The sequence below is a fragment of the Carcharhinus amblyrhynchos genome, chromosome 10 (genome assembly GCF_965287045.1).
Source record: "Carcharhinus amblyrhynchos chromosome 10, sCarAmb.v2.hapA, whole genome shotgun sequence".
Classification (NCBI taxonomy): Eukaryota; Metazoa; Chordata; class Chondrichthyes; order Carcharhiniformes; family Carcharhinidae; genus Carcharhinus; species Carcharhinus amblyrhynchos.
This window is the reverse complement of record NC_137333.1, coordinates 104,345,194-104,369,443: the sequence shown is the minus strand read 5'-3', so window position 1 is coordinate 104,369,443 and position 24,250 is coordinate 104,345,194. Positions and strand designations below refer to the sequence as shown.

At 44.9% G+C, this 24,250-nt stretch overlaps 1 protein-coding gene across 1 annotated transcript in view; it reads right to left on the bottom strand.

Moving 5' to 3' along the window:
* The window catches only part of LOC145349233 (transmembrane protein 164-like), a 52,754-nt gene that overhangs the window by 15,254 nt on the left and 13,250 nt on the right, over nucleotides 1-24,250 (bottom strand). Inside the window, exons 2-4 of the mRNA XM_080197707.1 lie at nucleotides 13,756-13,805; nucleotides 3,515-3,581; nucleotides 2,028-2,103 (exon numbers count right to left, since the gene is read on the bottom strand). Of these exons, the coding sequence (XP_080053833.1) occupies nucleotides 2,028-2,103; nucleotides 3,515-3,581; nucleotides 13,756-13,805 (193 nt within the window). The remainder of the gene's footprint in view (nucleotides 1-2,027; nucleotides 2,104-3,514; nucleotides 3,582-13,755; nucleotides 13,806-24,250) is intronic.

The window sequence follows — 24,250 nt, the reverse complement described above, 5'->3', positions numbered from 1 at the left end:
AATAATCCATCTCTAAGCATTAACAGAGCCAAGTAAACTGGAACAATTGTGATTCTAAAACCATTAGAAATATAAATGATTCCCATGGGTTGCAGAATTGAATAGTTCTGTTGAAGGTAAAAGAATTAATTTACATTCCTGGTATTTTGTATGTTCTTATGTTAAGAAATAATCCCAAAGCAAACCATGTTGCCACGGAGATGGTGACTCAGGTGGAGCCTTGGTTCGAAGATTCTTTTGTTTAATCTGTGTGTGCGTGTGTGTTTTCTGACAGAAGCAGACAGTTCAGTTCAGGAAAACTCAGCTGGAAGATTTGCCTCTAGCTTATAGCTAGTGGGAGATATCCACAGTGATCCTCACGATGCCTCGTAGCAGGAAACAGGTTGAATAGTTAGTGTGGGAAGAGCTCCGCAGGAGTTGTGGGAGCAGATCGGGGAAAAAGCAATCTATGCACGTCGAAAGGCAGGGCAAGGAGCTGAAAATTTCAAAGTGGTGAGGTCTTTGGGGGGTAAATCGGCTAATCAAAAGCTAATGGAAGGACCCTCACATAATTGGTAGCTTGTGAAAAACTGGAATACGAAGGAGAATTAAATTAAATTCTGCAGAGTTGTGACGTAACTTTTGGGCTGATCCCAGGAACGTGCAAGATTTCTTAAGATGTGAAAACTCTTGGGGTTAGGGTGTGGAAAAAGTAGAACTGAGGTTAAAGCAGTCTTTAACACTGTGATTTGTCTGCACTGCTTAGAACCATGGAATCCCTACAGCGCAGAAGACAACCATTTGGCCCATTGAATCTGCACCGACCACAACCCCACCCAGGGCCTATCCCCGTATCCCCACATATTTACCCTGCTAATCCCTCTAACCTATGCATTCTGGGACACTAAGGGGCAATTTGTCATGGCCATTAAACCTAAACATTTTTGGAGGAAACCGGAGCACCTGGAGAAAGCCCATGCAGACACGAGGAGAACATGCAGATTCCACGCAGACAGTGACCTAAGCTGGGAATTGAACCCAGGTTCCTGGTGCTTTGAGGCAGCAGTGCTAACCACCGTGCCACCATGCCGCCCGACGCTTGCTTTGTTAAACTTATCTTTATATGTACACAATAAAGTTTTTTGCTTAAAAAAAATTGAATGTCGTGGTGTTGATTAATTGCTTCTTTAAACATTGATTGTAACGTCATCAGAAAGGTTGGAATAAAATGCAACAGCTGTGAATTGAACCTGCACATTGTATTACAACAACAATCGTGGGTTCCAATCCCACTCGAAGTTCAAATCCGTAATCTAGACCTACACTCCAGTACAGAGGAAGTGCTGCACTGTCAGGCGTGCCTTTTATTTGGGTGGGACTCGAAGCAGAAATGCCGTTTACCTCTCATGGGTGTATTACAGGGTGGCATGGTGGCACAGTGATTAGCTCTGCTGCCTTACAACGCCAGGGACACGGGTTTGATTCCCGGCTTGGGTCACTGTTTGTGCAGACTCTGCACATTCTCCCTGCGTCTGCGTAGGTTTTCTCCAGGTGCTCTGGTTTCCTCCCACAGTCGGAAAGACGTGCTGATTAGATGCATTATGGCTGTGCTAAATTCTCCCTCAAAGTATCCAAAAAGCACCAGAGTGTGGCTACTAAGGGATTTTCACAGTAACTTCATTGAAGTATTAATGTAAGCCTACTTGTGACACTAATAGCTAAATAAAAACAAAAGATCCCTCAACATTTTATTTGGCGAAGTTGGGGGTGGGGGGTGTTCTCCTTGGTGCCTTCGCTAATATTTATCCTTCAACCAACTTCATGAAGAACAGATTACCTGGTCATCGTCGCATTGTTATTTGTGGCAGCTTCCTGTGCAAAAACTGGTTTCCTACGTTACAACCATAACTGATTCCAAAAACAAAATACATTATTGTCTGCCAAGTCCTCTGATAGATCCTGAGGTTGCAGAAGGCACTATTTGAGAAGTCTTTCTCTTTCCAGCATCAGGAGGTTACATTACATGACTGGTCTGTTTTACTCATTACCTTTGCTGAGCAGGTAGAGGGGAACGACATACATGAGGGAGTGCTGAACGTAGTACACCTCTGTTTCGAATGGAAGCTGCAAGTAAGGGCAACATAAGTTAGAGAAATATCGCACACACCCGAACAAATCCCTTAGAATTTGAATGTTGCTGAAAAGAGGCATGTCGCTGAAGTTTTTCATCTTGCACTCATCAGGGCAAACTCAATAATTCCAAATTTTAAAACAATCACTACTTATACAGCATGAGAAAAGGCTGCTGATTGGCTGAGGCATTGCCATGGAACGACAGGTTCCCGAGTAATTCAAGGCTTGAACACAGACAACGGGTGCCCGTGTCTGAATGTATGTTTGCCTTGACCAAGCGTAAATGAGCCACATTACGAGCTCAACTGATTATCTTAAAATGGCTGCTAGTGTAATTATTGGCACACTCAGGATTGTTCAGCAAGTTGAAAAGTTTTTGCAATATGCTTGTGTTTTCAATAAAATCCTGCAGGGTTAGAATCGAGGAGATTTATTGCAACGGTGTCAGACATGAGGGACATCCATAATGCAGAGAAACTAGAGAAGCTGAGCTTGTTCTCTCTTGAGCAGAGAGGAGATTTAATAGAGGTGTTCTAAATCAGTGAAGGCTTTTGATAGAGTGAATAAGAAGAAACTGCTTACAGTGGCAAAAGGATTAGCCACAAGGATGGTGTCAAAAAGGGGGGAAAAAGAAGAAACTTTTCTTTTGCACAGAGATACGTGATCTGGGATGTGCTATCTGAAATGTTAGCAGAAAATGCAACAGTAACTTTCAAAAGGGAAATGGATGAATACTGGAAGGAAAATACAAGGCTATAAGGAAAAGCAGATAAATGGGCAGAATGGACTGAATGTTCTTCCTCTGTGCTGTTCCATTCTATAATTCCAAGTTCTTGGATATTAAGCATGAAACAGCTGTTGTCTTCAATTGGACATTGGTTTTGTGTCAACTTGGTAACACTCTTTCTGCCGGTTAAGAAACTATTAGATCAAGCTGGAGTACAGCTGCTGCTTCAGACTGACACAAGAAAGTCATTCTGGGAGGTAACAGCAATGGCTGCATTGCAGGAGACGCCATTCTTTATGTCTGCCTGATTGGGGCAGCATGGTGGCTCAGTGGTTAGCACTGCTGCCTCTTAGCACCAGGGAACCCAAGTTCAATTCCGGCCTTGGGTGACTCTGTGTGGAGTTTGCACGTTCTCTCCGTGTCTGCGTGGGTTTCCTCGGAGTGCTCCAGTTTCCTCCCACACTCCAAAGATGTGCAGGTTAGGCGGATTGGCCATGACAAAACTGCTCCTCAGTGTCCCAGGATATATGGATTTTGGGGGGGGGGGGGGGGTTGGGGATTAGCGAGGTAAATAAATGGGGTTACAGGGGAAGCCTGCATAAGTGTTGGTGCAGACTCGATGGACCAAATGGCCTCCTTCTGCACTGTAGGGATTGTATGATTCTAAACACTCACCAATCTGGTGTTGACGACAGGGAAGAGCAAAGCCAGGAAGGGTCCGTTCAACATATGAACGTGTAACCTGAAGGAGGAAACATAATTCAGAGACTTCATAAAATGAAATCACAAACAACAGGCCAAGATACTGACTGCAGTGACTTCATATATCAGTGTTCAGACAGATATGAAGTCAGTGTTCACACTAAATACAGAGAACCCAGACACTGAAAAATGTGTGTTGAAGTATAATGTTAGGGTGAGACGGGGCAAGGTGGGAAGAGTGAGGAATACAAGCATAGGGCAGTTGAGCTGAATGGCCTGATTCTGTGTTGGAATTACAACACTAAGCCATGCTCCACCAAGAGCAAGTTTAATCAGTGGAGCAGAATCTACCTGCCAACATTCCATTCAGAGCTTTAGTTTGTTTTACGCACAGCTACAGGAGGTATACACTGAGATGAAGTGAATCAACATCTGGACATTTTGCCAAGAAGGTGGTGAGGTCAGGATATGCTCGACACATTCGAGAAATAGCTGGATCTGGTGCAACTGCTGGGTTGGCACATTTGGTAAAACTCTTAAATCCAGGTCAGAACAGCGAAGGTCAACAACTTGAACAAACAACCTGACGCAGATACCACCTAGACATAACCTCAATACACAGTGAGGCACACCAGGGCACAAGATCAGAATAAATGGGATTTTGATTTGATGTACTATCACATGTATCAGTATACAGTGAAAAGTATTGTTTCTTGCGGTATACAGATAAAGCATACCATTTATTAGAGAAGGAAAGAAGGTGCAGAATGCAGTGTCACAGTCATAGCTAGGGTGTAGAGAAAGATCAACTTAACGCGAGGTAGGTCCACTCAAAAGTCTGACAGCAGCAGGGAAGAAGCTGTTCTTGAGTTGGTTGAGTTGGAAGGAGGAGTGGGCTATTCAGCCCATTGAACTAGTTTCGCCTTTCAATATGGTGAGAGAAGGGAGAGATACAAAACAGTCTAGAGGGGCAATTTTTTCCCCCCCCCACAGAGAGTGGAGAGTGTCTGGGACAAGCTGCCAGAGGCAGTAGTAGAAGCGGGTACAATTTGTCTTTTAAAAAGCATTTAGACGGTTGCATGGATAAGATAGGTATGGAGGGATATGGGCCAAATGTGGGCAATTGGGACTAGCTTAGCGGTAAAAACTGAACTGCATAGATATGTTGGGCTGAAGGACCTGTTCCCATGCTGCAAACCTCCATGACTCTATGATATGGCTGATCTAGTTGTGGCCTCAACTCCATTTTCCTGTCTGGCCCCCATAACTCTTGACTCCCTAGAATATAATAGAATCCATACAGTGCAGGGAGGGAGCGGGGTGTCATCATTTGACTCATCGAGCCTGCACTGACAACAATCTCCCTGACACTAAGTGGAAATTTAGCATGGCCAAACCCCCGAACGTGCAAATCTTGTGTGGGGGAAACTGGAGCATCTGGAGGAAACACGGGGAGAATGTGCAGACGCTGCACAGACAGTCACCTGAGGCCAGAATCAAACCAGTGTCCCTGGCGCTGTGAGGAAGCAGTGCTAACCACAATGCCACCCGTGTCTCTTGTTGATCCGTCCAACTCAGCCTTGAATATATTCAGTGACCCGTAGCCCCCACTGCTCTCTGGGGGAGAATTCCAAACACGAAACACCCATTGAGAGAAGAAATTCCTCCCCATCTCTGTCTTAAATGGGAGTCCCTTCACTTTTTTTTTTAAAACTGCCAAGTTCTAGATTCCCCTACGAGGGGGAAGCATCCACCCTGTGAAACCCCCTCAGAATCTTATGTTTCAATAAGATCCCCTCTCATTCTTCTAAACTCCAATGAGTCTGGGCCCAACCTGCTCAACCTTTCCTCACAAGGCAACCCCCTTCACCCCAGGGATCAGCCTGGTGAATCTTCTCTGAACTGTGTCCAATGAAAGTGTACCTTTAAGTAAGCAGACCAAAACTAAGCCCTGTGCAGTTGTAATGAGACTTTAATATTTTTTATCCTCCGTCACCCTCACAATAATTGCTTCTGCAACTACCTGCCTGTTAACATTTTGTGATTCATATACATAGACACCCAAATCACACTGCACGCCAGTCTCACTCTCTCTATTTAAATAATAGAGGGCTGCACGGTGGCACAGTAGTTAGCACTGCTGCCTTACAGCGCCGGGGGCCCGGGTTCAATTCCAGCCTGGGTCAGTGTCTGTGTGGAGTCTGAACATTCTCCCCATGTCTGCATGGGTTTCCTCTGGTGCTCAGGTTTCCTCCCACAGTCTGGGAAACACAGCATTGGCTGTGCTAAATTCTCCCTCAGTGTACCCGAACAGGTGCCGGAGTGTGGCAACTAGGGGATTTTCACAGTAACTTCATTGCAGTGTTAATGTAAGCCTACTTGCAACACTAATAAATAAACCTTAATATTATGTTTTCTTCATCCTGCCAGTGTAGACCTCATTTTCCCATATTATACTCCAACTGCCAATCTTTTGCCCACTCAATTTATCTTCCTCTCTTCGCAGACTCTGTATCCGCCTGACAGCTTGTCTGGAGTTCAGAAGAATGAGGGGGAATCTCATAGAAACTTAGAAAATTCTAACAGGACTAGACATGCAGGAAGGATGTTCCCGATGGTGGGGGTGTCCAGAACCAGGGGTCACAGTTTAAGGATACGAGTGTGCTTTTGGGACTGAGGTGAGGAGAAATTTCTTCACCCAGAAGGTGGTGAATGTGTGGAATTCACTACCACAGAAAGTAGTTGACTCCAAAACCTAGAAGCAGCTGATATAGCACTTGGGGGCGAAGGGAATCAAAGGATATGGGAGAAAGGTGGAATCAGGCTATTGAGTTGAATGTTCAGCCATGATCATAATACATGGGGGGGAGCAGGCTTGAAGGCCAAACGGCCTCCTCCTGCTTCTAGTTTCTATGTTTTACCATTTTCTCTACTCTGACCTTATTTTCTACTTGTATCGCTACACTGCACTATTGCTTTGTCCATTCTCTTACTTTTTTTCAAACTCCTGCACAATTTAGTTTAGAGCCCTCTCTACATGCTGGTTTATAATTTGCCAGAACACTGGCCCCAAACTATTCAGGTAAAGACCATCCCAGCCTTCCAGCTTCTACTTTTCCCATGACTGCTACCGGCGCCCCATCAACTGAAACCTATTTCTCCCACCCACACCTTCAGCCACATATTTATAATGACTTCAGCCAGGCTGATGAGGTTGGCTTGCTAGAGTATCAGCTACCTGATGTGTCCTTTTCCGTGCCCGGTGGGCACGACAGGGGCTGGGCTATATTCTTGTCCTCGATAATCACATTTTAATTTGACGTTTTAAGTTTCCTTTCGACTTTGTTTTTTGTTCGGGCTGTTCCCCCTCCTTTTGGGGAGCTGCCCCTTTCAATTTGTCCCTCAGTTAATTTGATTTAGTTTAATTTGTTGGTACCTGAAAAGAGCTACCTGATGAGTCCTAACTGATGGTTAAATCAGGGAGCCTCACGCTCCTTGTTTAAAGCAGGTGTGTCAGATTCCCAGCCTGCATTCAGCAGAGAGCGACTGGAGAGCTGGCTGTGTACAGATGTATGGTATAAATAAAGTAATTTGGTGACAGGACTTTTGCCTCCATGGAATTATTACAGTATTTAATTCTCTGATTTTATTTAGCTGATGCCAGTTTGCTCCTGGCTCAGGTGGTAATCAAGAGATTACCATCATTCTGCTTTATCAATTTAGTCCCCAGCTGCTTGTACTCTCTCAACAGAATTTCTTTTTCAGCCCGACCACTGTCGCTGGTTACACATGTAGACTGTGACAACTGGATCTTTCCCTCCAACTCTGAGATGTCCTTAAACTTCCAGGGGCGGGATTTTCCAGCCATGCTTGTCCCAAAACTGGAAAACCCCTCCCTTTGCCTGGGCTGCCCCCCCTCCACCTGCTACAATTCTCATGGCAGGCAGGATGGTCAAATTCCAGTGCAGGAGTCCACACCTCGCCATATCAGTTCATAGAATATCAGATTCATAAAGTGCAGAAGGAGGCCATTCAGCCCATTGAGTCTGCGCCAACCACAATCTCACCTAGGCCCTATCCCCATAATCCCATACATTTACCCGAGCACTGACACTAAGGGATAATTTAACATGACTGTTCCACCTAACCCGCACATCTTTAGACTGTGGGAGGAAATTGAAACATCCGGAGGAAACCCACGCAGACACGAGGAAAACATGCAGACTCCACACATGCAGTGACCCAAAAAGGAATTGAACCCGGGTCCCTGGCGCTGTGAGGCACAGTAAGAAGTCTCACAACACCAGGTTAAAGTCCAAGAGGTTTATTTGGAATCACAAGCTTTTGGAGCGCTGCCCCTTCATCAGGTGAGTGGAGAGTTGGGTTCACAAACACGGCATAAATAGACAAGAACTCAATCGCAATGTTGGAATGTGAGTTTTTACAGGTACAGAAGTCTTTACAGGTACAGAGAGTGTGAGTGGAGAGAGGGATAACCACAGGTGAAAGAGGTGTGAATTGTTTCTAGCTAGGACAGTTAGTAGGATTTTGCAAACCCAGGCCAAATGATGGAGGTTACACGTAGTGTGACATAAACCCAAGATCCCAGTTGAGGCTGTCCTTGTGTGTATGATGTGAGGCAGCAGTGCTAACCACTGTGCCACCATGCTGCCTGTGGGAACTTCTTCCTGCCACTCCCTCCCGCCCCCCCCCCCCCCCAGTACAAACAGGGAAACCCAGTGGGACCCCCCCCCCAGGGCACACCGACATACACCTGAGACTTGATGATACCATTCAGTGAATCAGAGTAGCATTTCCTTCCTGATCACAGCTCTGCCCAGCAAACAGCAGAATGTATTTTTAAAGGTTCGCTCCAATCAAAAGCTCCTCAGAGATGGTGTCAGCAGGAACACCCTGTCTGGGGACTTGCTGGCTGGGTTACTGCGCTTGGATTGTTGGCACAAACAATTATACTTTTTCATTCATCTGAGACTGGTGACACTGGGCTGTTTTGGGGTCACGCAGTACAGCTCAGAGGTTACTGCTCCGTGTGTATTTGAGGGTGGTCAGAAACCCAAACATACTTCTCCAAGGCTTGAACAAGGGGAACAGATAGAAAATCTAATGCCTTAAGGCTGGCAAGGTATGAACCAGCTGCACTGATGCAGATCACACGGTGCCGCCTAAATGCAGCAAGTACAAACACATCTCCCCAGCTGCAGGGTGGGTTATGATACTAGGCTAGCAGCCAGAGATCTGGAACATTAATGATCCAAATTTTACCATGGGGAAATTCAAACTCAATTAATCAAATAAATCTGGAACTGAAAATAATGTAGAACGTGACAATTATCATTGATTGTCATAAAGAACCTATCTGGTTCACTAATGTCCTTTAGGGAAGGAAATCTGCCTACATGTGACTCCAGAGCCACCATAATGCACTGGTATGGAATGCACTGCCAAGTAAGGTGGTGGAGGCAGGCACGCTGGACTTGTTTAAGGTGTACTTAGATAGACACATGAGCGAAATAGGGATGGAGAGTTACAGGAGACTGTTTTAAATAAGGATCAGAGCCTCGGAACGTTCCTGGAAATCAACTGTTACATGTGTTGATGTTTTTCTCTTTTACTCCACAGGTGCGTCGGTCCACCTTGTTGTCTAACGAGGGGCATACACGTAGTGGGTCGTGCGTGGGCTGCTCTTGGATGTTTCGACAGTAGCTTAATACTTCGCGTCGTTTGTGTACGCTTAAACTGGACCAGCAGATAGGCACCACGACAGCTCAGTGACCATCACTGTTTGCTGTGCAGATACATGGATTTGGGCCAGTATCTGTGGGAGTTTGCGCATTCTCCCTGTGGCTGCGTGGGTTTCCTCCAGGTGCTCTGGTTTCCTCCCACACCCCAAAGATGTGCTCTTAGGCCTTCTAGTGTAACAAATTGTCCCTAAATTATTCTCCCCTCAATCTGGTTTCCAATGTGGATGCCATAGGTCAAGGGTGGAAGAGGAAAAGCACATTGTTAAAATGGCGGCGCGGGCTCGTTGGGCCGAAGGGCCTGTTTCCCGTGCTATGTTGTTCTTTATTCTTTACAAGAACATAAGAAATAGGAGCAGGAGTAAGCCATCTAGTCCTTCGAGCCTGCCCCGCCATTCAATAAGATCTGAAGTGGATCAGTTCCACTTACCCGCTTTCTCCCCACAACCCTTAATTCCCTTGTCTATCAGAAATCTATCTACCCGTGTCTTTGAATATATTCAGCAAGGTAGCCTCCACCACTTCAATGGGCAGAGAATTCCAAAGATTCACCACCCTTTGAGTGAAGAAGTTCCTCCTCAACTCTGTTCTAAACTGCGCCCCCCCCCCCTCTTATTTTGAGGCTGTGCCCTCTAGTCCTGCTATCCTTTCTAAGCAGGAAGAATCTCTCTACCTCTACCCTATCTAGCCCCATCACCACAATGTGGTTGAGTCCTAACTACCTTCTGAAATCCCGAGCAAACCACTCTGTATATTCAAGAAGGTGGTTCAACCTCCTCCTCTCAAAGGCAACATAGAAATGGGCAATAAATGTTGAACTTGTCAGAGAGTGCAAATAAATTTCAGGTTCCAGATTCTTCCATCACATGGTATAATAAATAAAAGTACTTCTTTCCAGTGTTTCATTGAAGGTTAGCCTGTAATAATCCTTTAATGAATTCTCAGAATGTGGGCTCACTAAAAGGTCAATATCGATTACCCATCCATTGTGAATCGCAGAAACAACAAGCATGAGAAGAGACTTGTGTTTTTACTCACACACACACACACACAGTGTCTTTCATGATTACACAGAATCGTACAGTGCAGGAGGCCATTTGGCCCATCACGTTGGCACAGTAGCACAGTGGTTAGCACTGCTGCTTCACCGCTTTAGGGACCAGGGTTCGATTCCCGGCTCGGGTCACTGTCTGTGTGGAGTTTGCACATTCTCCTTGTGTCTGCATGGGTTTCCGCTGGTTTCCTCCCACAGTCCAAAGATGTGCGGGTTAGGTTGATTGGCCATGCTAACAATGCCCCTTAGTGTCCTGAGATGCGCAAGTTAGAGGGATTAGTGGGTAAAATATGGAGGGATTGTGGTCGGTGCAGACTCGATGAGCCGAATGGCCTCTTTCTGCACTGTAGGGTTTCTGTGATTCTGTACCAACCATAATCCCACCCAGGCCCTATCCTCACACCCCATGCATTTACTGTAGTTAGTCCCTCTGACACTAAGGGGCAATTTAACATGGCCAATCCACCATGGAAAAACCGGAGCACCCGCAGGAAATCCCCCAGGCAAGACACGGGGAAACGTACAAACTCCACACAGACAGCAACCCAAGCCAGGAATCAAACACAGGTCCCTGGAGCTGTGAGGCAGTAGTGCTAACCATTCTGCCACTGTGCTACTATCACTCACCCCAGTGCTTTACAACCAATTAAATATGTATGGAGTTGTATGCATTGCTTTAACAGAAGAAAAGTGACATCCCTTTTGTTTACTGTAAGCTCCCACAAACAATCTTAACAGTGAACAGATAATTTTCCTTTATCAATTATGTTGGTTGAAGGATAAAGTTGGCCAGGAAACCGGGGAGAACTCCCCTCATCATTTACAAAATAGTCCATTTTATCCTTTATGCCCACCTGCGGAGCCAGATTTGTCTCAAGTGGGCCTGTACTCGTTGGAGTTTAGAAGGCTGAGGGGGGATCTTATAGGGACTTACAAGATAATGAAGGGGCTAGATAGGATAGAGGTAGAGAGATTCTCTCCACTTAGAAAGGAAACCAGAACTAGATTGCACAGCCTCCAAATAAGGCAGGGGGCAGGGGGCAGTGGGCAGTTTAGAACAGAGTTGAGGAGGAACTTCTTCACTCAAAGGGTGGTGAATCTCTGGAATTCTCTGCCCATTGAAGTGGTGGAGGCTACCTCGTTGAATATGTTTAAGTCACGGGTAGATAGATTTCTGATCGATAAGGGAATTAAGGGTTATGGGGAGCAGGCGGGAAAGTGGAACTGATCCACTTCAGATCAGCTATGATCTTATTGAATGGTGGGGCAGGCTCGAGGGGCTAGATGGCCTACTCCTGCTCCTATTTCTTATGTTCAAACGTTTTGTCCAAAAGATGGTACCTCCAGCGGTGCCACACTCCTCCTGGGCATGCCAGTCTAGATCTTTGTACTTAAGATTCCGGAATGGGGCTTGAACCCACAACCTTCTGACTCAAAGAGTGTTATAGCAAATGAGCTGCTGACACTAATACTGAGAGACAACACAAACCATGGGGATGTTTGGACTTTGTTTCAGCTGCAGAATTGTGTTTTAAACCGTCAATTTTAATTCAAGATAAAATGATTTAGTGGAGTGTGGCAGGTGACCAATCCTGTCTGGCAATGGGTGTACGTGACCAAGTTGCCACAGGGAGAGGGAAAGGGAGAGGCGGTGGCGGCCCAGGTCCAAACTGATTAACAGTCAAGTGCTTTAACTTAATACAAAAACAGAAAATGCTGGAAAATCTCAGCAGGTCAGACAGCATCTGTGGAAAGAGAATAGAGCCAACGTTTCGAGTCTGGATGAGCCTTTGACAGAGCTCATCAGAGAGAAGAGTGATACTTCTTCAGCACAGGCTTTCCTGGAACAAAAGTGGAAGTGAATCATGCTGTTTCGGGGAGTCAGTGCAGATTTGGTGGGCTGGAAGGACTGCACTGTAAGGGTTCAGTGGATTTTGTGTCTTAAGACATGAAATCTTGTCATGCACTCACTTGAGTTTGTCAGTAGGAACTTAAATGTCTTTTTAAAAGATACAGGACTCTAGAGGGATCATAGCAAGAGTGATTTCTTTCCTCACCCTCCTAAATATCAGAACGAGCAGAACACCAGTCAGGATCAGCGGTTTAACTATTGCATGTAGCTGGCGTGTTCTTACGAGTTGGTGCCATTTGATTCTGCTCATTTAAGGTCTAGACACCTGTAGCTCAGATTCAGTTGAGAACTCAATCCCTTTGTCTACCTGCATCGCTAAAGAGAGGATAAAATGATACAAACTGCAAAGTAATGAGACAGTGTAAATCAAGGTACAAACAGTTCCTCTCCTCAAAGGACATTTTCCTATAAAAGCAGTGACTTCAAGAACCAAGTGGTACACAGTAAATATTATTCAATCCAAAAGTAATATACTTTTCCCCCATCTTGTTTTGATGGTTGAGAAAAAAAATAATAAAATGAAGTGTTGTGCCCTTCAACAGCACCCTGACTTAGGATAAGAGCAGCAGACACCTGGGAACACCGCCGTCTGGAAGTTCCCCCACAGACCACTCAGCATCCTGACTTGGAAATATATCTCCGTTCTTTCATTGTTGCTGGGTCAAAATCCTGGAACTCCCTTCCCTAACAGCACTGAGGGTGTACCTACACCACATGGACTGCAGCGGTTCAAGGCACCAGCTCACCACCCTCTTCTCAAAAGCAATTTTCATCAATTTTTAAACAGATGCACCACAGAAAGTATTTTTTCTGGTTGTATCACAGCTTGGTATGGCTCCTGCTCTGCCCAAGACCGCAAGGAATTACAAAAGATCGTGAATGTAGCCCAATCCAGCCTCCCATCCATTGTTCATGCTTCCCACTGCCTCAGAAAAGCAGCCAGCATAATTAAAACCCCCATGCACCCCAGTCATACTCCCTTTTACCTTCTTCCGTTGGTAAAAAGATGCAAAGGTCTGAGGTCACATACCAACCAACTCAAGAACAGCTTTTTTCCTACTGCCAGACTTTTAAATGGACCTACCTCATATTAAGTTGATCTTTCTCTACACCCTAGCTATGACTGTGACACTACATTCTGCACTCTCTTCTTTCCTTCTCCATGAACAGTATGCTTTGTTTGTGTAGCATGCAAGAAATAATACTCTTCACTGAATACTAATACATGTGACAATAATAAATCAAATTAGCAATGGATAATAAATGTGAGTCTAGCCAGCAAAGCCCACATCCCATGAAAGAATTTTTAAAAATCCAAGAACCATAATTCAGGAAGGGTGGAGGTCTTGGAGTAACTTTTACAAAGTAACTTTCAAAGAGCATTGGAAATATTTGCAGAGCTCCCAAGTTCATAACAAATATGAGGAAAAATAAGACCCTCAAGCTTACTCCATTCAGATATCAAAAGCCTAAATAAAGTAATGCTCACCTGAAGAGTATCAAGCTGGCAGGGCAAGGCGGACAGGCAAGCAAGAATATCTGAAATAAAAAAGTGTTAGTCAGTTAAATTGTATTCTTCCATTATAAATGAACAAGTCAGGAGTGTGATGGAATACTTTCTACTTGCCTGGATGAGTGCAGCTCCAACAACACTCAAGAAACTCAACACAAATCAAAGTTAAGGTTTATTTATTAGTGTCACAGGTAAGGCTTACATTAACACTGCAATGAAGCTACTGCGGAATTCCTGTAGTCACCACACTCTGGCACCTGTTCAGGTCAATGCAGATCAGTCTGCTTGTTTGCCATCCCATCGACCACTTTAAGCATTCACTCAGTCCACCACTGACAACACAGTGGCAGCTGCGTGTACCATCTACAAGATGCACTACAGGAACTTGTGAATGTTCCTTGGGCAGCACCTTCCAAATCCATGACCATGGATCCATGGAAGGACAAAGGCAGCAGATACATGGGATCACCACCACCTGAAAGTTCCCCTCCGAGCCACTCATCATCCTGACTTGGAAATATATTATCCGTTCCTTCACTGTTGTTGGGTCAAAATCCTGAAACTCCCTCCCTAACAGCATTGTAGGTGCCTACATCTCATGGAGCGCAGCGGCTCACCACCACCTTCTCAAGGGGCAATTAGGGATGGATAATAAATTCTGGTTGAGCCAGCGACACCCACATCCCATAAACAAGCTTTTGTTCAAAAGACTAGCTGTACAGTAGCAAAGTAGAATTGCTAAAATTATACCAGGGACAAGGGACTTCAGTGATGTGGAGGGGCTGGATAAGCTGGGATTGTTCTCCTTGGAGCAGAGCGGCTCAAGGGAGGGGTTCTAAAACATGCAGGGTTTTGGATAAATTTTGACTGTACGGCTTTTTGCTGGGCATGTTGTCTGTGGTTGGGGAGCTGGTGGTGAGGGGGGTGGGGAGGCGTAGGGTGTAGAAAATGAGCGCTAGCCACTCACCGCTTCCCCACCCATCCCCATCCTGGTTCCCAGCAGGAGGTGGGCTTCAGAATTGACAGTTTGCCCACCATTTAAAAAAAAATTAACAGGCCATTGAGCCATATTTCACACTGCCCATGACACACAGTCATTGGTGTGGATAGATGGATAAGAGGGGGGAGCCCCCATTGAAAAGAAAATATTTGGAAAGTGGGAGGAACACAGCGTTCAGAGGCTGCTCTGTGCGCATTAGGGCAATGCCCCTACCTACCCCCAACACCAAAACCTGTCCCACTCATCATTCCCTTCGCCACCCCCCAGGCTGCCTGATCCCCTCCGTCTTGAAAACCCAAGACTGACCCGACTCCAGGATCTAGTCACGATGTAGAGATGCCGGCGTCTATCGAGCGTCAGACTGCTTGTAGTTCCAGCAGTGCCCACTGCTCAGTTCTGGCACTGCTGAGACTGGTAGAGCCAATCAGATTGGCTGGCAGAATTCCAAGGACAGAGTTTCCTCCCAATGTGCTGGAGTCATTGGGTTTTACAGCACAAAAAAAAGAGGCCCTTCAGCCCACATTTACCCTGCTAGTCTCACTGACATGAAGGGTCAGTTTAGCATGACCAAACAACCTAACCCGCACATCTTTGGACTGTGGGAGGAAAAGCCACGCAGACATAGGGAGAACATGCAGACTCCACACAGACAGTGACATTGGTGAAATTAGGGTTCACCATTATTAAGGAGCAAATCAGACATTAACATTTGGGCTGCACAGTAGCACAGAGGTTAGCACTGCTGCCTCACAGCGCTAGGGACCCAGGTTCAATTCTGGACTCGGGTGACTGTACAGAGTCTGCATGTTCTCCCCGTGTCTACCTGGGTTTCCTCTGGATGCTCCAGATTCCTCCCACACTCCAAAATAGATGTGTGGACTAGGATCGGCCATGCTACATTGCCCATTAGCGTCAGAGGGACTAGTAGGATAAATACATTGGATTACAGGGATAGGGCATGGGTGGAATTGTTGTTGGTAGAGACTTGATGGGCCAAATGGCCTCCTTCTGCACTGCAGGGATTCCAATGATGTTCTGGCCTGCACACATGTACAGTTAAACCCAGAAAGCAGGGCGTTGCTGGCCAGCAGCTGCCCTCCTCCAGAGCTTCACTACATCTTGCATTGCTGAGAGAATCTGCATTGAAATGCGTAAGGGGCATGGTGTTCAGGTATTCACCGAGCCTGCTCATTCAAATGGAAGTCAATTTTAACAGTAAGTCTTAATTTTGGGGAGGTGATGGCCTAGTGGTATTATCGCTAGGCTATTAATCCAGAAACTCAGCTAATGTTCTGGGGACCTGGCTTTGAATCTCACCACGGCAGATTGTGGTATTTGAATTCAGTAAAAAATATCTGAAAATAAGAATCTATTGATGACCACGAAACCATTGTCAATTGTCAGAAAAACCCATCTGGTTCACTAATGTCCTTTAGGGCAGGAAATCTGCCATCCTTACCTGGTCTGGCCTGCATGTGACTCCAGAGCCACAGCAATGTGGTTGACTCTCAATTACCCTCAGGCAGCTGGGGATGGACAGAAAATGCTGGCCAGCCAGAGACGCCCATGTCCCACAAATAAAATAATTACTGCTGGAACTTTCTAATCTTAAAGCACATCAAGGTAAATAAATCTGCAGGACCTGATGAGGTGTATACCAGGATATTGTGGGAGGCTAGGGAAGACATTGCAGGTCCCCTAGCCGAGATGTTTGAATCATTGATAGTCACAGGTGAGATGCCTGAAGATTGGAGAATGGCAAATGTTGTGCCTTTGTTTAAAGAGGGCTGCGGGGAAAAGCCTGGGAACTACAGGCCGGTGAGCCTCACGTGAGGTGGGTAAACTGTTGGAAGGTATTTTGAGAGACAGGATCTAGAGGCATTTAGTGATGCAAGGACTGATTAGGGTCAGTCAGCCTGGCTTTGAGAGTGGAAAATCATGTCTCACAAATTTGACTGAGTTTTTTGAAGGGATAACCAAGAAGGTAGATGAGGGCAGTGCAGTTGATGTTGTCTACATGGACTTTAGTAAGGCCTTTGACAAGGTACCACACGGTATGTTCATAAAGTTAAATCTCACGGGATCCAGGATGAGATATCTAAATGGATACAAAATTGACTTCTTTCCAGAAGCCAGAGGGTAGTTGTAGAGTTGTTTTTCAAACTGGAGGTATGTGACCAGCGGTGTGCCTCAGGAATTAGCGCCGGGCCCACTATTATTTGTCATTTATATTAAAGATTTAGATGAGAATATAGGAGGCATGGTTATAAGTTTGCAGATGACACCAAGATTGGTGGAAAGGTGGACAGTGAGAAAGGTTATCTCCAATTGCAGCGGGATCTTGATCAATTGGGCAGTGGGCTGACGAATAGCAGATGAAGTTTAATTTAGACAAATGCAAGGTGATTCTCTGGGAGGCTAGGGAGGAGATTGCAGAGCCTTTAGCTTTGATCTTCATGTCATCATTGGCTTCAGGTATCGTGCTGGGAGACTGGAGAATAGCAAATGTTGTCCCCTTGTTCAAGAAGGGGAGTAGAGACCATCCTGGGAATTATAGACCAGTGAGCCTTACTTCTGTTGTGGGCAAAGTTTTGGAAAGAATTATAAGGGATAGGATTTATAATCATCTAGAGGGAAATAAATTGATTAGGGATAGTCAACACGGTTTTGTGAAGGGTAGGTCGTGCCTCACAAAGCTTAGAGTTTTTTGAAAAGGTGACCAAAGAGGTGGATAAGGGTAAGGCAGTTGACGTGGTGTATATGGATTTTAGCAAAGCATTTGATAAGGTTCCCCATGGTAGGCTCTTGCAGAAAATGCAGATGCATGGGATTGAGGGTGATTTAGCAGTTTGGATCAGGAATTGGCTAGCTGATAGAAGACAGAGGGTGGTGGTTGATGGGAAATATTCAACCTGGAGTTCAGTTACAAGTGGTGTGCCTCAAGGATCTGTTTTGGGGTCACTGCTGTTTGTCATTTTTATAAATGACCTAGATGAGGGTATAGAAGGATGGATTAGTAAATTTGCTGATGACACCAAAGTTGGAGGAGTTGTAGACAGTGAGGATGGATGTTACAGTTTGCAGAGGGACATAGACAAGCTGCAGAGCTGGGCCGAGAGGTGGCAGATGGAGTTTAATACAGAAAAGTGTGAGGTGATTCACTTTGGTAAGAGTAACAGGAGTACAGAATATAGGGCTAATGGAAGGACTCTTAGTAGTGTTGCCGAGCAGAGAGATCTCGGGGTACATGTGCATAGTTCCCTGAAAGTTGGCACCCAGGTTGATAAGGTTGTTAAGAAGGCGTACGGCGTGTTAGCTTTTATTGGTAGAGGGATTGAATTTCGGAGCCGTGAGGTCATGTTACAACCGTACAAGACTCTGGTGCGGCCGCACTTGGAGTATTGCGTACGGTTCTGGTCGCTGCATTATAAGAAAGACGTGGAGGCATTGGAAAGGGTGCAGAGGAGGTTTACCAGGATGTTGCCTGGTATGGTGGGAAGGTCTTATGAGGAAAGGCTGAGGGACTTGAGGTTATTTTCATTGGAGAGAAGGTGGTCACGAGGTGACCTGATTGAGGCATACAAGATGACCAAAGGATTGGATAGGGTGGACAGTGAGAGCCTTTTACCTCGGATGGTAATGGCTAACACAAGGATACATAGCTTTAAATTAAGGGGTGGTAATTATAGGACGGATGTCAGAGCTAGGTTCTTTACTCAGAGGGTAGTAAGGTCGTGGAATGTCCTGCCTGCAGCAGTTGTGGACTCGCCAACTTTAAGGGCATTCAAACGGTCAGTGGATAGGCATATGGATAATATTGGAATAGTTTAGGTTAGAGGGTCATTAGATTGGTTCCACCAGTCGACGCAACATCGAGGGCCGAAGGGCCTGTACTGTGCTGTAATGTTCTATTTTGGTAGATTGAACCAGGGCAGGACTTACTCAGTTAATGGTAGGGCATATGGGGAGTGTTACAGGACAAAGAGATCTAGAGGTACATGTTCATAGCTCCTTGAAAGTGGAGTCACAGGTGGATAGTGTGAAGATGGCATTCGGCATGCTTGGTTTCATTGGTCAGAACATTGAATACAGGAATTGGGACGTCTTGTTGAAGTTGTACAAGACATTGCTAAGGCCACACTTGGTATACTGTGTGCAATTCTGGTCACCCTATTATAGGAAAGATATTATTAAACTAGAAAGAGTGCAGAAAAGTTTTTTAGGATGCTACCGAAACTTGATGGATTGAGTTATAAGGAGATGCTGAATAGACTGGGACTTTTTTCTTTGGAGCGTAGGAGGCTGAGGGGTGACGTTATAGAGGTCTATGAAATAATGAGGGGCATAGACAAGGTGGACAGTCAATATCTTTTCCCAAAGATAGGAGAAAAACTAGAGGACATAGGTTTAAGGTGAGAGGGGAGAGATACAAAAGTGTCCAGAGGGGCAATTTTTTCACACAGAGGGTGGTGAGTGTCTGGAACCAGCTGCCAGAGATAGAGAGAGAGAGAGACAGGTACAATTTTATCTTTTAAAAAGCATTTAGTACTTACATGGGTATGATGGATATGGAGGGATATGGGCCAAATGCAGGCAATTGGGATTAGTTTAGGGGTTTTAAACAAAAAGGACGGCATGAACAAGTTGGGCCGAAGGGCCTGTTTGCATGCTCTAAACCTCTATGACTCTCTATATAAATATTTAGATTTACAAATGTGGATGCTCATTCATAATTTAGTTATTATTAGCGATTTTTAAAAATTAAATGTGTATTTAATTTTACTTTTCTGTTTTGACTCATCTCTTTCTTAATCCCATCTTAGTTCCCTTTCCACTCATGGTTTTAAAGTATTTTTTAATATATAATTCTTATTTATACTTTTGGTTTACAATTTGTGCCTCTCAGTGAGGATTCTTCAGTCTGATTGGTTGAAGAGCCTCACTGTTGCTCGCCTGTTCACAGAGGTCCCCTGTAGAGGACATCATCAGACACCAGATGACAGAGCTGCCTCTCGACACTCAGTGAAAGGGGACCTGCAAACGTGGTGAATGGAAACTGTCATTTGTTCACCTTTAATAGTAAGATCTTGGTCTGTGCCACTAACACTAAAAGAGGGGCCCGAAGATGCTTCACAAAGAGTAATTAAAGTGTTAGGAATGATCCACAGTTAACAAAGATATCAGTTGCTCATCCCAATCAAGAACTTCGCTGTATGCAAAACGGATGCCCCAATACGGCACGGCAGCACAATGGTTAGCACTGCTGCCGCATAGCACCAGGGACCTGGGTTCAATTCCGGCCTTGGGTCTCCGTCTGTGTGGAGTTTGCACATTCTCCCAGCGTCCACATGGGTTTCCTCCCACAATCCGAAAGATGTGCGGGTTCGATGGATTAGCCATGCTAAATTGCCCCTTAGTGTTAGGGGGATCAGCAGGCTCAATGGGGCTGAATGACCTCCTTTCGCATTTAGGGATTCTATGACTATTATGAAAAGTGTGATCTGCGATATAAATGTAAATTTCTATCTTATTTCCTTTGGTACATTTGAGAAACAAGCTACGGTGCTAAATTCCTCTCTTTATTCCAACAGGCCCCTTTGTGTAAATGTCAACATCTCACAGATGGGGGAAAGGAAGCCTGGATGGTTACAAAGGACTCCAAAAATGTTATCTTAGCTTTAGCACAATGCACCACATGTGATCGTTTAGTTAGGAATGCATAATGATAGGACAAAGGCTGTACTTCCAGCAACACTGCTTTGACCGCATAGCAATTACCTTCGGTGGAAAAAGTGATAACGCTCTCGCACTCAGTCACCGCTTTATGGACAGTGATGAAATATTACCAGCTGGGTTAACACAGGATGAAATATGCATTACGTTGGCAGGTTATCACATTACTCAGGTCTCCAACCTTCAATTCACAAACGTTCACTGCTGCTTCCTTTGTGTTGACAAATGCTCTCGTTGAGTGGAAGCAAATGCAGTTTGAAGGAAATGCTCTCCAGATGGGATCAGGTTACAGTGAAGCTGTCAGGCACCAAGAAAATAGGTCATGGATGTGAGGTCAGCCTGAAGGCAGTGTCAGGCTGGGGGCATGGTTCACTTTGTGAACTCAACCTTCTGTTCTAAAGGCACCGACCTCTGTGAAGCAACCCCCTACATAACAACTCACTTCAGTCTATGATCCCCTCTCGAGTGGAGGGTCAGGCTGCACACAGGAGGGCACAGATCTCAGGAAAGTTATTATTACAGCTCTACAACTTGCATTTATATAGCACCTAGAACATGGTAAAAACATCCCAAGTTGCTTCTCAATTAGGAATAAGAAACAAAATTTCAGATGAGCGACTTAAGATACTGAGGCAGATTGTGAAGAAGGTAGGGTTTAAAGAGCATCTTAGGAGAAAAGCGGAGCGGTTTAGGAAATGAATTCCAGAGCTTAGGATAGAGGAGTTGATGTCGAGGCCACCAATGGTGGAACAATTAATATTGGGATATTCAAAAGGCCAAACTTGAAGGATTATAGCTACAAGAAGGTTGTTTGAGATTACAGATAGGAGTCATAGAAAAGGCCCTTCAGCCCATCGAGTGTGTACCAGCAACAACTACCCTGGATATACACTCTTCCACCATCTTCTGTTGGGAAAAAGATACAAATGTTTGAGAACAGGTACTAACCGGCTCAAGAACAGCTTCTTCCCTGCTGCTGTCAGACTTTTGGATGGATCTACCTCGCATTAAGTTGATCTTTCTCTACACCCTAGTTATGACTGTAACACTACATTCTGCACTCTTTCCTTTTCTTCTCTATGAACAGAATGCATTGTCTGTACAGCGTGTATGAAACAATACTTCTTCACTGCATCCCAACACAATAATAAATCAAATCAAATAAATTCATGCTAATCCCATTTTCCTGCACTTCTCCCATATCCTTGAATGTTATGATGTTTGAAGTGCTCATCCAAATATTTTTTAAAAGGTTGTAAGGTTTCCGAAGCAATGCATTCCAGATTCCCCCCTCAGAGAGGGGGCCATGGAGGAATTTGAAACAAGGAAAAAGATTTTAAACTTCCACGTGTTGCTTGACTGGGAGGAAATGTAGGTCAGCACAGCACATCACCAACAAGAATTGAAGCGAGTTATATTAAAGGGGCAGCAAGGCTTTGGATGTGTTCGTATTCAAAGAGGAAACAAAGCAGGAGACTAGCCAGAGGAGCACTGACATAGTCAAGTCTCGAATACAATAAGCAATGCTTGTAAAGTCTGCAGTTTGTAACATTTAATTAGGAGGAAATCCCAAGGTGTCATCTGCTCTCCACAACATGAAAGGGCCTTTGTAAAAAAGTTATTTTCTGTTGATATTAGAATTAAGACCACAACTCACCTCAACATTAAGCCAAACCAGAAGAAAACCTGTAGATAGGGCCAATTTCACAACATTCCCTTTTCCTGAAGGAGTTGGGACTGTCCACCGAGGTAGCTGTTCTGTTTAGCCAGCGAGTGTGAATCAAACTCCTCAACCGTGGATTGCGTCACAAAGACAAGACCCATCCTGCTTCTTTGTCCAACCTTTGGAGAGGGTCATGTCCCAGGATGGGACAGCAGCAGTTTAGGAAGCTCTCACATTGACCATTCTCCTCCCAAAGCACTTAAGCCAACAACCTATTGCTTACGCTAACCCACTTAGCAAAGATCAGAGGCTGAAAATGGGATATAAGTTATCTGGATGAGCTGTTTACATTGAATAGTAGGCGCTTTTAATTCAGATATCGGCAATTGCTAGTTTATAATGAAAGTGAGTAAGAGGGAGAGAGAGAGAAACAAAGGAAGAAAAACAGACAACAAACAAAATACCTTTGAAGTTTAGCCCTGACTGAAATACAGAAAACATTGTAACTGAGATGGTGAAAGTTGTTTCTGGAAAACAGGGATTGAGGAACTGAAGTAGAGGGAATTACAAGGTAGAGCATAACAAGTAAGAAACACTAATGAATAACTACTGATAATGCATGGAAAGTGTGATCGGAGAGGAATTGCGCAGTGCTAGAGCAATGGATGGATCTCACAAGGAGAAAATTCAAGATTTGAAGGGTTAGGCAACAATGGGATTTGTAGGAAAGAATTTTGGAACTGGCACATTGCAATACACACCTTTAATATGGGACATAATGAAGGTGGCATGGTGGCACAGTGGTTTTGCACAGCTGCCTCAAAGCACGGTGGCCCGGGTTCAATTCCTGGCTTGGGTTGTTGTGCAGATTCCACAGTGACATTCTCCTCGTGTCTGCGTGGGTTTCCTCCGGGTGCTCCAAATTCCTTTCACAGTCCGAAAGATGTGCTGGTTAAGTGTATCGGCCATGATAAATTCCCCCTCAGTGTACCCAAGCAGATGCCAGAGTGTGGTGACTGGGGGATTTTCACAGTAACTCCATTGCAGAGTTAATGTAAGCCTACTTGTAACACTAATAATAAAAGAAAAACTTTAAAACATAGGGAAAAAAAACAAATTTAGGAATAGGATGGGAAACGATGTCACTTGGTCCAGGTCACCTGAATGAACTTGCTGGATCAATATCTCGGGTTTTTAGTTACATTAGGCCTGTGAGAACAGGTTAGACATTACTGCTGTGAGCTACAAACCACAACTTACCTCAGCACAGACACAAGAAAAAAGGGCGAGATGTTCTTTGACCAATACAAGTTCATCTCATTCACTCGGGAAGTACTGCTCTAGGAGCTGAGAACAAAAAAAGATCAAGGCTAACACTCAAGTGCAGCACTGATCCCATCTTTCAACTGAACCCACATCAGCCTTCCCAAATAGATGTAAAAAGATACAGTGGCACTCTCTTTGAACAAGAGCAGTGGAGTGGTCACCAGTCCCTGGCTGATTTATCCCTCAAAGAGAGATGACCTGGTCATCATCACATTGTGGGAGCTTACTGTGTAGAATATTGTGCATGATTTTGATGTCCTTTTCTGAAAAAGGATGTTTTTACTCTTGAGGGAGTGCAGTCAATATATACCAGGCTGATTCCAGGGATGGTGGGATTGATGTATGAGGAGAGAATGACTAGGTTAGGATTGTTTTCACTGGAGTTCAGATGAATGGGGGTAGGATCTCATTGAGACATATCAAATTCTAACAGGACTTTACAGGGTAGATGCAGCGAGGATGTTCCCAATGGTGGAGGAGTCCAGAAGCAGGGGTCGCAGTCTGAGGATTCAGGGTAGACCATTTAGGACAAAGATGAGGAGATATTTCTTTACCCAAAGACTGGTGAGCCTGTGGAATTCATTACCACAGGAAGTAATTAATGCCCAAACATTGAATGTATTCAAGAGGTGGCTGGATATAGCACTTGGGGCGAATGGGATCAAAGGCTATGGGGAGAAAGCAGGATTAGGTTATTGGGTTCGACCAATCAGCTATGATCGTGATGGATGGTGAAGCAGGCTTGAAGG